Source organism: Sesamum indicum, linkage group LG5 (assembly GCF_000512975.1).
Source record: "Sesamum indicum cultivar Zhongzhi No. 13 linkage group LG5, S_indicum_v1.0, whole genome shotgun sequence".
Lineage (NCBI taxonomy): Eukaryota > Viridiplantae > Streptophyta > Magnoliopsida > Lamiales > Pedaliaceae > Sesamum > Sesamum indicum.
The window spans coordinates 8546816-8560878 of NC_026149.1; the positions used below are offsets into that span (position 1 = coordinate 8546816).

General features: G+C 33.6%; 1 protein-coding gene and 1 long non-coding RNA gene across 2 annotated transcripts in view; both read left to right on the forward strand.

Moving 5' to 3' along the window:
* LOC105162324 overlaps positions 1-4549 on the forward strand; it is an 8178-nt gene extending 3629 nt beyond the window's left edge. The window contains 8 exon segments of the mRNA XM_011080332.2: positions 6-182; positions 294-362; positions 489-641; positions 717-880; positions 1185-1332; positions 3470-3592; positions 3813-3900; positions 4006-4549. Coding sequence (XP_011078634.1) covers positions 6-182; positions 294-362; positions 489-641; positions 717-880; positions 1185-1332; positions 3470-3592; positions 3813-3900; positions 4006-4220 — 1137 coding nt within the window. The 3' untranslated portion in view covers positions 4221-4549.
* LOC105162274 lies at positions 8232-14057 on the forward strand. The gene is made up of 3 exons (XR_847834.2): positions 8232-12317; positions 12520-12592; positions 12683-14057. It is a non-coding gene; the product is annotated as an uncharacterized LOC105162274 (long non-coding RNA).

Here is a 14063-nt window from a genome sequence, read left to right on the forward strand (position 1 = left end):
AACAGATAAAGCAAGAACTTCAAGCTGTTGCTGAGGGCGTAGCTGCTTCTGTTCTTCATTCATCTGTCCCTTCAAACCCAGACCTATCACCTTATGCCACAAGTGCTTCTTCACCTACAACCCAACACAATGGTGATGTTCAACCTGCCAATGTAGAAATTCAGAACAGAGACAAATTTGAGGTTCGTGATCCCTCCACTTTCTCAATAACTAGATTCATATGTGGAAGTATCAACACTGTCATTTGTTTCACACAGTTGTATTTGTGACACTTGTTTAAAATCCTTATTCAGGGAATCAAAACCAAGTTGCCAGAGAATACAAATATGGGATTTCCTGCTTCAGGCATTGGTCGATTACAGGTTTTCTTTTCTCCTAAAATGACCTCAATTTTCTGATCCTCAATAAGCCCCTTAATCACAAATCTTATAATCTCTCTCCCCCTCTGGCTCCCCCCTTCCTTCTCATTTGTTCTTACTTTGCGGTAGATTATAAAAAATGGTGACCTGGAAGAGCTACGAGAGTTGGGTTCTGGTACTTTTGGTACTGTTTATCATGGAAAGTGGAGAGGCACTGATGTTGCAATTAAACGTATCAATGATAGATGTTTTGCTGGGAAGCCTTCAGAACAAGAACGCATGGTCAGTGTCCTTGTTAGTATGATTGATTATCTGTACATGTTTTGGCTTATTGTGGCATGTTATATATTTAATCAGAGAGATGATTTCTGGAATGAGGCGATTAAGCTAGCTGACTTGCACCATCCGAATGTGGTTGCTTTTTATGGGGTTGTGCTTGATGGTCCTGATGGTTCAGTTGCGACTGTTACTGAATACATGGTGAATGGTTCTTTAAGAAATGCTTTGCAGAAAAGTGAGAGGTAATGTCCATTATATAGTTCTTTTGAAACTTATACTGTGTGTATTAAGATTAGTTGTGAATGTTTGCCGTGTATTGTTCCTTTTCCTACATATAACTGTTCATGGTCTAGAAGTACTTCTAATATTCATGTGCCTCTGTAACCGGTTGCTCTTTTAATGTGTACCCTTTGATATTGAGGTGCATGTCAAACTGCACACTGTGTAAATATGTTTGAATATTTATACTTCTTATCTTGCTTTGTATTCTAATTTGATTATATATTCAAAAGATGACTTTGCTTTATATGTATCTACTGTTACCAGGAATCTTGATAAGCGCAAGCGTCTTTTAATTGGCATGGATGTTGCCTTTGGAATGGAGTACTTGCATGGAAAAAATATAGTACACTTTGACTTGAAAAGTGACAATCTATTGGTCAATCTTCGTGATCCACATCGGCCAATATGCAAGGTTAGCAACTGAATGCTGTCTGGCTTTGTTCAGTTTGAAGTGGGAGGGTTGTCCAATTCTTTCTCTTTATATTGCAAGATATCAATTTTTGATTTTGATTCACAGGTCATTGAGTCAGTACTATCCTTGTTCCTTTGATGAGTTCTTTGTGATATTTGACTGTTGAGGATAGTTTCTCACGTAGTTTTTCTGTATTATGTACCCCAATTGAATATATTTGTGGTGTTTTGTAGGTACTAACCATTTATTATTCCAGTTGGCCACATATATAGGAGTGTTCAGCTTCCTTAGAACTCCAGATAATCAAGGTGACCATAAATTCATTTAAGGGTTCAGATAGTGGGAATAACTTATGACCACTTCTAAGTTAAAATAATAGAAAAGCCATTAATATAAGCAGATAGCCTACACAAATTCTGATTAAATCTGCACTGGTAACTGTCTTGACCTTGGAGTGTAGAGCTGAAGTTGCATAGTGTCTTGTATAATTTTCATTTGATGATGTCCTTGCATTATCATCTTCTAGGCAGAAACCTCCCTAAATTTCTAATTTTCCAGTTTGTTCCAGGCCCTGTAGTTTTACCCAAGCTGATTAACAATTTACTAACGAAAATAGATGGAAGACATGGAAGACAGCATGCATATTCTGTACATTGGAAAACTAAGCTTGTTATTTGGGAGCTTCGGACTCTGACAAAGTTATTGCGTGTTTTCTTAACTTCTTGAAGTATTATTCTCACAATCTATTAAATTCCCTAAATATCCAATAAAATTATCCAGGTTGAACTAGAGTCGGGACCTATAAAGGGTTATGTTTACAGCAGTAATGATTATTCTCTATAGTGGGCAACTGTAGATTTAACTAATTCTGTTACCTATTCATCTGGTTTCCACCTGAAGATAGGCTCGACTTCAAATCAACGCAATTAGTAGATAATAACCTAAAGTGTTTTTTGTAGTTTAACTTCTTTAGCAGACATAAAATACTGAGATGAAGTGCGACTACGTGACATGGTTCCTGTGCGCCTTGTTGCATATTGTTTAGTATGTCGTTGTGTGGAATTTACTCTGAAATGAGAGTATACTGGTCAAAAATCTTAAGTCTTAACTATGGGTCAATGAGGGTTTGCTGTCAACAGTACATACTGTACTCTTGCAATACTCTCGATCTATATTAATAGTATTATCCATCAACAGCCGCAGGAATGTGTGAAAAGATTCATCTTTAAGTGCTAGATACGGTTCGAGTCTGAAGTGAAAGATGATGTAGTTTACATTTAATTGGTTAAGGCATATTCATTTGAACTTTTTATGCTGCCTAGCTAGAGAATCTAATCTAATTTGTATTCTAGCACTACATGACACGAATGAGATGTAAAATGAGACGTCCAGAAGTATTCTGAGTTGGTCCTGGATTCCAAATACAGATTGCTGTATCTACCTAGGTGGCATTCGAACTATATCATCTTCTAGAATCAGTTTCCAGTATCCCAGCTGATTCATACTCTAAAAACTCGAAATTTTCCAAAAACCTCTCTGGGGAACTCTGAAATATGCCCAACCATCCTGGTGTGTGCTTAGAAAATGGACGATATTTTATACTGATTGTTATCTAAGACTGATGCTGCTAACCTTAAATTTTTTTATGGATATTGTAAGCACTAGATAAGTAGTAGATGGTCCAAAAGAAATTGAGAAATGAAGTTGGGACTGCTTGGCCATTGTTTTACCTGTACTTGTCCGGCTGGAACAACTTGTGAACAGGACGGGGTGGAAGAACTTCACATGATCACTTTACTGTTTATCATTAGAAGTATGCTAAATATGGGATAAATGATAATGTAGTAAATGTAACCTGTTACCTACTGTAAATTCAAACAAATGACTAGTTCATGTTACAATAGGTGTATAATCAAGAGGCGTACCCTGTTGTTGTATGTTACATTTGTAAGAGCTTATAGTTGCATAACAAAAATACAAGTGGGCATTGAATCTTAAAAATACTAGTAATACATGTGTCTCTCCTCCCATCTTTTTACTTTTCTTGTTCCGACATCTTCTGTTTACAATGTTATGTTTTGTAGTTGTATTTCTTATATAAAAAAAAGTTGGTATCATTTCTTTCCATGACTTATAGGTTGGCGACTTGGGGCTGTCTAAGGTAAAATGTCACACACTCATCTCAGGTGGTGTGAGAGGAACCCTTCCATGGATGGCACCAGAGCTTCTTAATGGCAGCAGTAGCCTTGTCTCCGAGAAGGTTTGCTCTCTGTTACTCTCATACACAAACATAACCTGGCACAATACACATCTCGACCTCTCCCTCTCTTGTATCCTCCAGGAACTTTTTATAAAAGCTGAGACGCAGATAGTTATGGGTCTTTCCTAGCAAACTCTTTAATACTATCATCCAAGAAGTTAATTTTGGGAATATGGTATCTTTCTTGAGTTGGAATTTTCTTGAATTGGCTTGTTGACAGGTTGATGTGTTCTCATTTGGAATTGTAATGTGGGAACTTCTAACTGGAGAAGAACCTTATGCTGACCTGCACTATGGAGCCATAATTGGTACACATCTTAACATCAAACTTGTGTATTTCTTCTAGTTCGTTCAACTGAGCAAAAGAAAAAGTACACTGAGATTTTATATGCTTACGTTATATAACACTGTAGGTGGTATTGTGAGCAACACATTGCGGCCTCCAGTGCCAGAGACATGCGACCCAGACTGGAGAGCTCTGATGGAGAGGTGTTGGGCGTCTGAACCGTCAGAGAGGCCAAATTTCACTGAGATTGCCAACGAGTTAAGGGCAATGGCAGCTAAGCTCCCGCCAAAAGGACAAGGCCAACAACAAAGCCCATCGACTAGCCCTCAACTCAAGAGCTGATCATGTTCATGCTTTAGAATTCCATTTTAGCTAGATAGGGAAGTTCTGATTCATTGATATATATATACACTTTTTAGCTTTCAAAACTGAATGGTTATTTTGATAAACCTGTAGAGCCTGAATGGCCCCATAAGGTAGTTTGATGCGACTTTTCCCAAATTGTGGAGGCATCTCAGAGAGATTTGTTTCAAGGAAATGTCTGGCATCAGATTCTTATAGATTTCGTACATTTTACGAAGTATGTGAAGCCTTTTCCTTTTTTTTTATGTTGTGTTATGTATTTGGAACTAAGGATTTCGAGTTCAAATCCACTGTATTTGTTTTGATAATTCTATGTTTCAAGGAAGTTAAGTTATTATGAGTAAAAATCGTTCATCCAGATGAAAATCATTTGGAGAAACTTTCAGAATGACTAAGAGAGTGTTGGAGCGAGTCTCCAAGTTCTTTTAAACTTTTTATATGATATGTGAGAGTTATAAGTTGCTTTTAAGGTTGTATTTGGATAGAAGGACTTATTTAAATTTGTTTCGATAGCTGTAAATTAAATGCAGATCCTTTTATTCTAATTTTGAATTAAATTTTATTGAATATGATCGATTTTAAATATTTTTTTTAATTGAGTTGTTTAAAATTATTTCTTTAAATTTTTTCTTCAGATTTAAATATATCAATTAAAAGTATTTGGTAGACTTTTCAAAAAATGAGTTTATAAGATTCAGAATAGAAACGGGGCCCAAAAAAAAAATGAATTTTTAATTTATTTAGGATTTTAATAAGTTTATTTAATTTTGATTATTAATTATATAATTGTTATTTGTGATATCCTTTAAATTCTATAATTTTATTTCATTTAAATACTTAATTAGTTTATCTATAAAGTAAGATTCAATATATAGATTCTAAAAATAGTTTATAAGATACACAAATTTATATAATGTTTTAAATAAGCTTGGTAGGCATTTCCTATTTGTAGATTTTATTAGGTGAATGCATTTTGCCCTACAACTATATTCCATGTCTCATTTACTCCTCTTCCCTCACCAAAATAATAATAATAATAATCATAATCGATGGGCATTGCCCAAGAAGAGATGCTAGGCCCAAGTCAGGTCCACAAGCCCAAGAGAGAGGCAGTCCAGAATTATTGCGTCTAGCCCAAGAAGAGAACCTACCTCCCCAAGATCAGCCCAAGGGGGAGGCTTACCAGGCTTCCCCCTAAGAGGGCTTCCCCCACCTTGAAAGTTGTCCAGGAATGAACTCATGAGCTCGGCCCAAGTAGAAGACCCAGTTCAAAGGCCCGGTTCGAAAGCCTGCTGCTCCTCTCCAAGTCTAGCCCGAGGGAGGAAGGCGTCCTCCATAAGTCAGACTCGTCACTTTAAGAAGTCTCCTCGCGAGGCAGGTGTCGTCATAGATAGAAGCCCCTCCTTTTTCCCTAAACTTGCTGCTTAAGGAACGGATAAGGTGAAACCTTATTCCATCCTGAAGCCCGCCTTCCTCGTAGGGCTTGAGGATCTCCCTCCCCCCCTGTTGAAACTTCTGGCATAGAGGAATTTCTCTTCTATAAATAGGGGAGGTACCCCCAATAAATAGTCCCCTTCCACACTCAAAAACCTTTCTTGCTGGTGATCGTACATCTTCATCATCATACATGGCGTTTCACTGGAAAAGTAGGTTCTACATCCATATCAAAGACCTTGCAATATTCATACAAGCTGCAAACCCAGTTTTTCTATAACTCTCAAAAAATGCCAATGCACCCTCTAGCTGTTCAATGGACATAGATTCTGATTGCAACGTCTTGCTCACCATGTTGATAAAAAAATAGGATGTCATACCAAGAATGAGCCATATCACTAAGCATGAGACAAGCACATGACATATACAAAGCTCTCGGATTCATTTCAAGCAATCGTGCTTTTTCCCCTTCATGTTAGAACCATTGTCATAACCTTCACCCCTCACATCATCAACATTCAGATCACCAGACTTCAATGTACCTAATCATTCATGAGAAAGCCGACCCAGATGTATCATCCACCTTCAAAAACTCTAAAAATTACTCCTCCACTTTTATGTTATTATTTGACATATTTACACAGACTCATTTGTTCTTGGAGGCTCACATCAGGCGTACAATCAAGAATTATGTATAAATATTTTCTTCTTTAATGACCTTTATGATATAAATATTTCTGTAATTTAACTGAATTCATTTCTCCGCACCTTGTCTTTTAGCATCTATTTCGAATCTCCAATGCCTAATCCTTTGAGCAGACGTAGAAGGCTGCATTAAACAAACACCATATAATTATTAATTAACTGAAGAAAAATATAGAAAAAAATTTAAATACAAGTAAAAGGTAAATGACAACTACCTCCTTTAAAATTTAATATAATTATCAGTACTCCCTCAAATTAAAAATAATTACATAGCTCCTAAATGATGTGGTAGAAATTCACTACAAGAAAACAGGGTATCAGAGACCAAAATTTAGAGACGGAACAAAATCCGTCTTTATCAGAGATGGATTTAGAGACGGAAATCCTTTTTATGATAAATTATTAATAATTTTTATTTTAGAGACGGATTTATATTTCGCTAAATTCCGTCTCTATTTCCATCTCTGATACTGTTAAATGATTGCTTAAAAATCGAGATGGCTGAGACTTGGTTATTTCCGTCTCTGTTTCCGTAGCTAATTTTTTATTTAATTTAGCCACGAAAATTTCCGTCTCTGATGGTGTAAATAGAAATTTTTTTATTTATTAAAATATTAAAACACAAATAAGAATTTTTCTATTTATGTAATAATAATTAAGTTGTAATTACATAACATGATATTATATATTTGTATACTTATAATGTATTTTTAATTTTAATTAATTACAATAAAACTAAAAGTAAACTTTTTATTATTTTTTTTATTTTTTATATATATTTTTATTTTATATTTAATATTTGATAAATTTTATAATCAAAATTGACCATATATTATAATTATTAATCAATATCATGTAGTTTATTTTGGATAATAATAAATTATGGTACTTTTATTTATACATTTAATCTTTATATAAAAATAAATTTAATAAACAACTTAATAAATTATATTTTTTTTATAATTAAAATTATTATTTAATATGACATATATAAACTTTATGTTATATTTTAATATATATTTGTATTATGTTATATTTTTCTTAAATTGACAAGTAATTCATTTATAATTTTTTATTATTTATAAATTTATGTCAAAATTTAGTAATTCCTATGAATTAATCAAATAATAATAATAATAATAATAATGATGATGATGATACTTGAACAATTCTAATTATTATTTTATTTTATATATAATGAGATTAAAAATTTTAATCAATAATTACGATATCTTAAAATCCGGGCACCCCGATTCATACGAAATTTAAATATATACAAGACTATGTCCATTAGAGCATATCGACGGTATAATTTAAAATCACATGGTCTGATTCAACGATACGCCTTCTTGAATGATTACTCTTATGTTTCGAGTACGATATCTCGACATCCGTGTATCCAATAAGTCTAAAATTTATCAAATGTATTTTTTTTGTAAATTTTATCATATCTAACGGTCTGATCTGAATTTTGATGGGCAGATTAACCCCTGTTGTTCAATAATATAAGATGATAGTTATATCAATGTTATACTAACATTTATAAATATATAAATTTTGCAGATTGTGAACATATATTAATTTCAACTATATCTATGTAAAAATTTTATGATGTATGTCTCATGATTTAAAATAATAATAACAATAATAATAATATAATAACAACAACAACAACAATAATAATAGTAACATTAATAATAACAATAATAATAATACTAATAATAATAATAATAGTAGTAGTAGTAATAATAATAATAATAATAATAATAATAATAATAATAATAATAATAATAAATAATTATACAAAAAGTCAAAAATAAAAAACTCACCTCTTTCTCTCTCTTGTTATCGTTCTTCTTTCTCCTCCTTTCTCACTTTGTTTTTCTTTTCCATTTCTTCTCCTCTCTCAATTCTTCCCCAAATCTCTTAGAACCCTAACTCCAAACTCAGGGCAACAAGGATAGCAGGTCGGCAACGAGGATGGCAGGTCGGCAACAAGGACGAGGACGAGTATGGCTTCCATCTTTGTCCTCTCATTTTTTCTCCAAACCCATATCTTAGAACCCTAGCCCCAAATTAAACTCACGGCAACAAGGACGGTAAATCGGCAACGAGGAAGGCAACGAGTATGGCTTCTCCAGGTAATCCTTATTTCTTTGTTGCATTTTACTTATTCTTCTTTTTTTTTGGGTTCGTTGGAACTCTGCTTTGGGTAGACTCTTCGCTGGCCGATAGTGTACTTGGGTAGACACTGCGTAGATCTTGATAGCAGACTTGGGGCAAACATAATTTTTATGGATGTTAGATATATAGTAATTTCCCGATGAAACTTCCAGCTGATAACAGGCTAGTTGTAAGAAGAAGATGCAAGTAGTCAAAAGAGAAGCTTTCACTGTTGTGTTACATTACTGAGAATTTTGAACTAAGGTGAGAAGAAAATTGTACGGGATTCAAAATTTGAAATTGTCCTCACACATACAACTAGAATTCTACTATCTGATCCCGAAGACTAAGGATTCTGGCTGTGTACGTCCCGTTTTGAGAGAGTATTTTCAATTAATAAAATGATCTTTTACTTGATTTTGGCTTGATTTGATGTTTTTATGAAGTCATTGGAATCTGAAAAGGGCATAAGTAGATACTCGGATGATCATTTCACAAATCTGGATATAATGCCTTCTTGAAATGACTGTGGTATAATTATGTAATCCTCCTTTTGGATTAAGCATTTAGCAGATATAGGTCTAAAGCAAAAGCATCAGGAACCAAAAAATATTAATTTGGGTACAGAAATTAAAAAATATATCCAAAAAAAATTAGAGACGGAAAATTTGAAAGTTTAGAGGCCGAATTAGAGACGGATTAGAGACGGGAATTTGTAATGTTTAGAGACAGATTAGAGACGGAACATTTTCTGTGTTTTAGAGACGGAATTAGAGATGGAAGATAACAAACAAATACTTTAGCTTTAGAGACGGATTAGAGACGGAAAGTTCTTTTATTTATCGACGGAATCAGAGACGGATTGCCTACGGAAATCAGAGATGGATTACACTAAACTTTCTTCTTCTTTGTCGACGGAATTAGCTACGGAATTTTCCATCTCAGAATTAGAGACGGAATGTTTTCGTTGCTGATAATTTAGCCACGGGGATTTCAGCCACGGACTTCGGCGACGGATTTTTCCGTCCTAATTTGCTTTAGAGATGGAAATCCTACTTTTAGAGACGAAAATTTCCGTCTTTGGTACCCTGTTTTCTAGTAGTGATTACTACTTTAACCATACTGATTTTTTTATTAAAAAAATATATGAAAAATTAAAAAAAATTAAGTTTACAGGTAAAGTAAATAATCCATAGGGCATATTGGTTCATTATAAAATATTTTTAGAGAAAATCTAAAAATTATGAGTATGGATGTCTTTTCCATCACATCTGTTGTAGGTATTGCAGTATACACAAAACAGGTTATTGATAATATTTTATTAAAAATTATATCAAAAATTTGTTGCTTAAATTTATTATTTTGATTCTTTCTCTCTTGAAGAAAAATGAGAGAAATTGGTGCATTGGACCAAAATTTGAAAAAGACAACAAAATAGGAAAAAACGGTTAGTTTTTCCCCTCCAAACAAAAATTCCATCAACTTTAACGGTTTTACTAAGGGAAGGACCAAAAAATACTAAAAAAATAATAATTTTAGGATCAAAACTGCAATCTCAAGTTATTTGAGGATCAAAAGCGCATAAGTGGCAATGTTTGAGGATCAAAATCACAATTATCCATCACAGTAGTTATAAAATTATCGTTACTAATATTTTATAAGATTTATAAAACTATTTCATCCAAATATTTCTAGAACATATATAAAAATAATATTTAATATCTATAAATTTAAAGTATCTTAGAAGATGTACGAACTTATTTAGTATTAATTTTAGTAGGTAGGGCACACACAACTGGTATGCAAAATAATGGCGAAGATTTACAAGATTATAGGTAGAGGATATTAATGGAGAAATATAATAAAAATTTGTGATATTTTAGGAATTCCATATTTGGCACACCAAATTGATGTTGATAGATTATTAAGAGTGTATCAATGATGTCTTAACCTAGTATTAGGCTAAAATTAAGGTCTTATGAGCATGTTCAAAGTCAAGGGTTTGAGCTCCAGTGGACTGTAGGCTTTTGTCTCTTTTTATGTGAATGTCTCACTTTATGTGTGTTATTGAGTTAATTCAATTTTATTGCCGTTCTTAGGCATATTAATGGGGCAAAATGTTATTTTGGGAGATAATTGCACTCTTGGTCCCACATGATAGACCTCTTCTCAGTTTTGATCTCGAACTTTACAAGATCAATTTAGACCACAAGACCTTAAATTTTTTTATGTTAGTCCCACACAATTAATTTTTAATGAAAACGGACAGTCATGTGCCGTTGGTCAGTCAGACGGTAAAGGTAAAGGTAGAAAAGGGGGCTCTTTAGCTAACTTCTTAAATGTACACTTCGATAAAAAGAAAAAAGCCAGTCTCCTTCTCCCCTTTTTTCCCCCATTCCAAACCCTAATCCCACCCTTTTTCCCATTCGGTTGTATGAAAAATTGGTAACAAGGGTAGAAGGTGAAATCTTTGTGAAGAATTGTTGATGATGAGTCTCTGGCAAGGTGGGGCGGAAAGTTAGAATGAAGGGGTGGGTGAAGAGGAGAGTGATAAGTTATTTGACTCTGGGTTGGAGGACTCTGAATATGAAATAGATGGTGATGATACAGAACAAGAACAGGATGATCAGGTAGAGCAGGGTGTTGAGGAGAATGGTGAGGAGAGTGGTGATGATAGTCATGGGGATGAGGCATCTGTTTATGAGGAAGTAACAATAGAGTCAGATGTTTGCTTCAGTGATGATGAGTTTGACTCTATTGTTGGTTCGATGAGGAAGATAAAGGGTCTCATCTTGTTTACAACCCTAAAAGTAAATATAATCTTCACTCTGAAATTGGGATGACATTCAGTGACAAGGTTGAATTGAGGCAGGTAGTCCAGAATCCATGCTATAAGCACAAAGAGAAGTTTGATAATAATGAAACATGATAAAAGAAGGGTTTATGTAAAATGCTTGGGCGATGGGTGTCAATGGAGGTTGAATGCACTTAAGCTTGGAGATGAGAGTACATTCCAAATTAGGGAATACAACCCATAACACAAATAGGCCAGATCATTCTATGTGAAAAATGTGAATAACATATGGTTGTCTGCCAAATATGAGGATGCCTTCAGAACATATCCTAAAGGAATGTCAAGGGGTTCGGAAAAGATGCAATTAAGAAAATTAGATGTCATGTTTAAAAAAATCAAGCATACAGAGCAAAGAAAAAGGCCCTAAATGCAATTCAAGGAAAAATTGAAGTACCAATTAAGTATGATGATGTGCATTATGAAATATCATGCTATGATGGTGTAGGTATGTGGTCAATTTGCAAAACAAAACTTGCACATGCAGAAAATGGGGCTTTACAGGCATTCCCTGTAAGCATGGAATGAGTGCCATATGCAGTTAATACTTAACCCCAGAATACTTTGTCAATACATGGTACAATCTGACCACTTTTATTGAGGTATATAAGCATGCTATATTGCTTGTCAATGGCCTAAAACTATGGAAAAAGACTGGAATGATCCCACCCTTTGCACCCAACTTTGGAAGGAGTGTAGGAAGGCCTACAAGAGCAAGGAGGTTAGATCCTGATGAGCCATTCAACAAGGGCAAAAAGAGGACTAGAGACCAGCAGAATCACACCATCAGATTGAAGAGGCAACCAAATATAGTCATGTATCATTACAGTGGAATGATAGGCTATAATAAAAAAGGATATCCAAGGAAGAAAATGGACTTCCCTGCTGAGCCAAATACTGTAGTACAACCCACCAAATTGACAGTAAGTATCCTTCCTTTAAAATTTTTATTACATTGTATGGTACAACTAATTAAATTGATTTGTGACATTTTATATAGGCAAGAAAAAGAACAGCATCCACAATGCAATAGAATATATTTCCTGAACCTGCACAAAAAATTGAAAGCTTTTTTCAACATTAATCTGGTTTATCTTTAACTTTTTGCTGACTTGAATTATTTAGAGGATAGGAAAACAACAAGAAATCCATGCCATAATCCCACAGTGAACAAGTTCATGCAAATCCTTCTATAAGTGTAAGTTTAAATTCTGACATTTATTTTTGTTTGTCATGAAACTGACTTAATTTCTGTATGAAACTTACATTATTTTCAATTTTTGTACAGTCATGAATACTGACAAGATCTAAGTTTATTAAGTCAGCATCCCAAACTACTACCCAGCAATAACTACTACCCTTGCCCATCCCTACCCTATTTGTTAAATTTTCTTCCCTTTATCACTCACATGTGCCCTGCCCCTTCCTCAATCACAACATTTTTCCCCTTATCCCTCAAAATCGACACAAGTTCTTCTTCCCCAGTCACAAGTTTTTTTTTCCTCTTAATTCAAGCAATCTTTGAGGTCCTAACATTGTCAAGATGTGTCTTAACCTACTGACTCCAACCAAGCAGGCCGAAGAGGCATTACCACCATTCTTGCAACCTACCTCCAAAATGAAGCTTGGCTATGTCAGATTATCTAACTAAGTAAGAAAACATAGAAAGTTTTGGCTGAATTGATTGATTTGAATCTAGGTTTGGTTTGTAAGCTGATAGTATGAAATAGAACTTTTTTATTAGTAAGATCAAAAGGGGTCCAACATCACATGACTCAACAGATGGTAATGGGAGTTAACAGGCACGTGCGAGGCACATGTTTCTTGCGTTAACTTGGAACTACAAAGGCTTGATTTTGATTTTTATGGGACTAAAATCAGCACTGGCCACAATCTAGTACAAAAATAAAGCTGACCTTGTTTTATGGGACTAAAAAAGTATTTTGTGAATGTTAATATATTGATTGAATCAATGTAATTTATTAGTGTTTGTAGTCATATTGATGAATTGATTGAATTGACGTATTATTCAAAAAAAAAATATTAAGGGTATAAGAATATTTTAAAAGTTCCTCATTTTGACACACTAAATTAATCATTCCAGATGGCTTAGGTTTGTCTCTAATTAAATTTTAGGATAAATTACAATAGTTTTTTTTCTTAAATTTATCTTAATTTCAAATACTCCCTAATTATTTGGTAAATTACTAATTCCATTTGATTTTAAGGACATCAAACAACTAGTCCTATTCATTAGTTTACGTTAGATTTTCATTCATTTTTTATGAGGAACATATCACAATATCCTTACATATGGTCTATAAACTGTAATTGTATTTCTTTATTAAATTTTTTCATGAACTAAGTGGGCAATTTTGACAAATTTTTCCATTCACCTAATTCAATTTTTTTTTACAATATTTAATTTCTCTTTCTTTAAAGAAATACAACAAAGGTTAAAAATTACATAATCTAATAAAATATTATGAAATGTTGACAATATTTTAAATATATATATATATTTATAATAGTTGTAATTTATCTTAAAATTTACTCTAACCCTTTGATTTTTCTGCGAGCCCCAACACGAAACACGCATATTAGATACACGGGCATGACATATATATATATATATATATATATATATATATACACACACACACGCACAA